This window comes from Octopus bimaculoides, chromosome 8, assembly GCF_001194135.2.
Source record: "Octopus bimaculoides isolate UCB-OBI-ISO-001 chromosome 8, ASM119413v2, whole genome shotgun sequence".
Lineage (NCBI taxonomy): Eukaryota > Metazoa > Mollusca > Cephalopoda > Octopoda > Octopodidae > Octopus > Octopus bimaculoides.
Window position 1 is genome coordinate 40,699,752 of NC_068988.1, and position 1,585 is coordinate 40,701,336.

Below are 1,585 nucleotides of genomic sequence, written 5' to 3' on the forward strand. Positions count from 1 at the left end.
TAGATGAACAGTACTAATGGGATGCAGTTGACAGACAGTCGACAAATATTCACTAGTGGGGGTTATGAATAAATATACTAACTCGTATCTACACCGGGTGTGGATCTATATAATAACCTCTACATTTAGTCTCGCAGTATAATTAAACCCACGACAGCATTTTTGATAGAATGAGATAAGGATCGAAAACAAATTAGTCGGTTCGATCCTCATAACAAGCTGTTGGAAAAGGTCTTCGTGGGCTTCATTGCACAGGCAGACTATTCATATATGGATACGAGTCAATATATCTATTTCATAACCCACACTATAAGTTCTAGAGTAATTTATATAAACTGAAAGACGAGCTCAGTATTTGAATGAGAGGTATGTGTTATAGCTACAACAAACCTGCCCAACAAACAAATACATTCAGAACACACCATACTTAGAATTCTATCACTTCCGTTCAGTTTAGACAAACACGTAAACAACATCGGGACAATGAATGTTGATTCATGAACACAAACACACACGCACATACACGTGCGTGTATGTGTGTAAGGCGAAATTGATAGAGTCGTTCAAATGGTGAATAGAATACCTCGCAGTATTTTTCGATAATTACACCATATCTAAACCCTGTGTTGGAAGGCAATCACCGTTGAAGGCTCTATCTGTTGATTAGACTTGCTAGAAACAGCAGCTATATCTTCCACATTTTATCATCTCAACAAGAACAATGTACACAAGCCAAAGAGGAAGCCCCTATGTAGCTCGTTAGACTTGTTAGAAATAACATACATAATAATCCATAAGAAGATTGTCACAACATACACTAAAGTACAGATTCTGAAAGGAAAAAAAAAATATATATATATATATATGATTACGGTTGCATTTGAATAGGTCTCCTCGTTCGTTGTTGACTCAAGGTTAAATAACGACGTCACTAACGTATGATATACAATGACTGAAAAAAGAAAGATAGAATGACAGCATTACTTCCTCGGGGCTGAATTGGGTGCTATGCAACTGCAACACTTTATGCATTTAAAAGTGGGGACCACGACTTATGTCAACATTAAATTCCAGTTGTACCTCTCCCTAACCGATCATCAGTAATTCTACTTCCTCGTAATATTAAAGGGAACTTCTTCATAAAAGCAAAAGTAACAATTCATAAAGTAGCAACTTACATGACAGAAAAGAATGATAAAATCTTATCATTTAAAGCTGAAAGGAAAATCAATTCTGAAATCTTGCAGAAGGAATTAATATTAGGAAAATATCAAATTTCTAGCATGTGCAAAGTCGATTTGTTTGGCCTGACATCTAAGGGGCGGTAACTTCAATTAGTGCTTTACAAATATTACCAATTTTATTATTAAATATATACTATAGTGACTTGGTTAATATAAAGATCTTCACTCGTTAACAAAAACCAAAAAAAAAAAAACAGCCTACTGGGTGTTAACAACTGTGTAGAAGACGAAAATGACAAAAACAAAAAAAATACGCAAACGAACCTGGGGTGTGGGGAGAGGACTTTCGGAAAATTCACAAGATCCGATTTTTCCTTCATAACTTTCGGGAAAATGGATAT

The 1,585-nt window shown here is 35.3% G+C and overlaps 1 protein-coding gene across 1 annotated transcript in view; it reads right to left on the bottom strand.

The window, feature by feature from the left end:
- Window positions 1-1,094, bottom strand: part of LOC128248567 (MIEF1 upstream open reading frame protein-like) — a 17,956-nt gene extending 16,862 nt beyond the window's left edge. Inside the window, exon 1 of the mRNA XM_052970059.1 lies at window positions 985-1,094. Within this exon, the coding sequence (XP_052826019.1) occupies window positions 985-1,032 (48 nt within the window). The 5' untranslated portion in view covers window positions 1,033-1,094. The remainder of the gene's footprint in view (window positions 1-984) is intronic.
- Window positions 1,095-1,585: the final 491 nt, after the last annotated feature.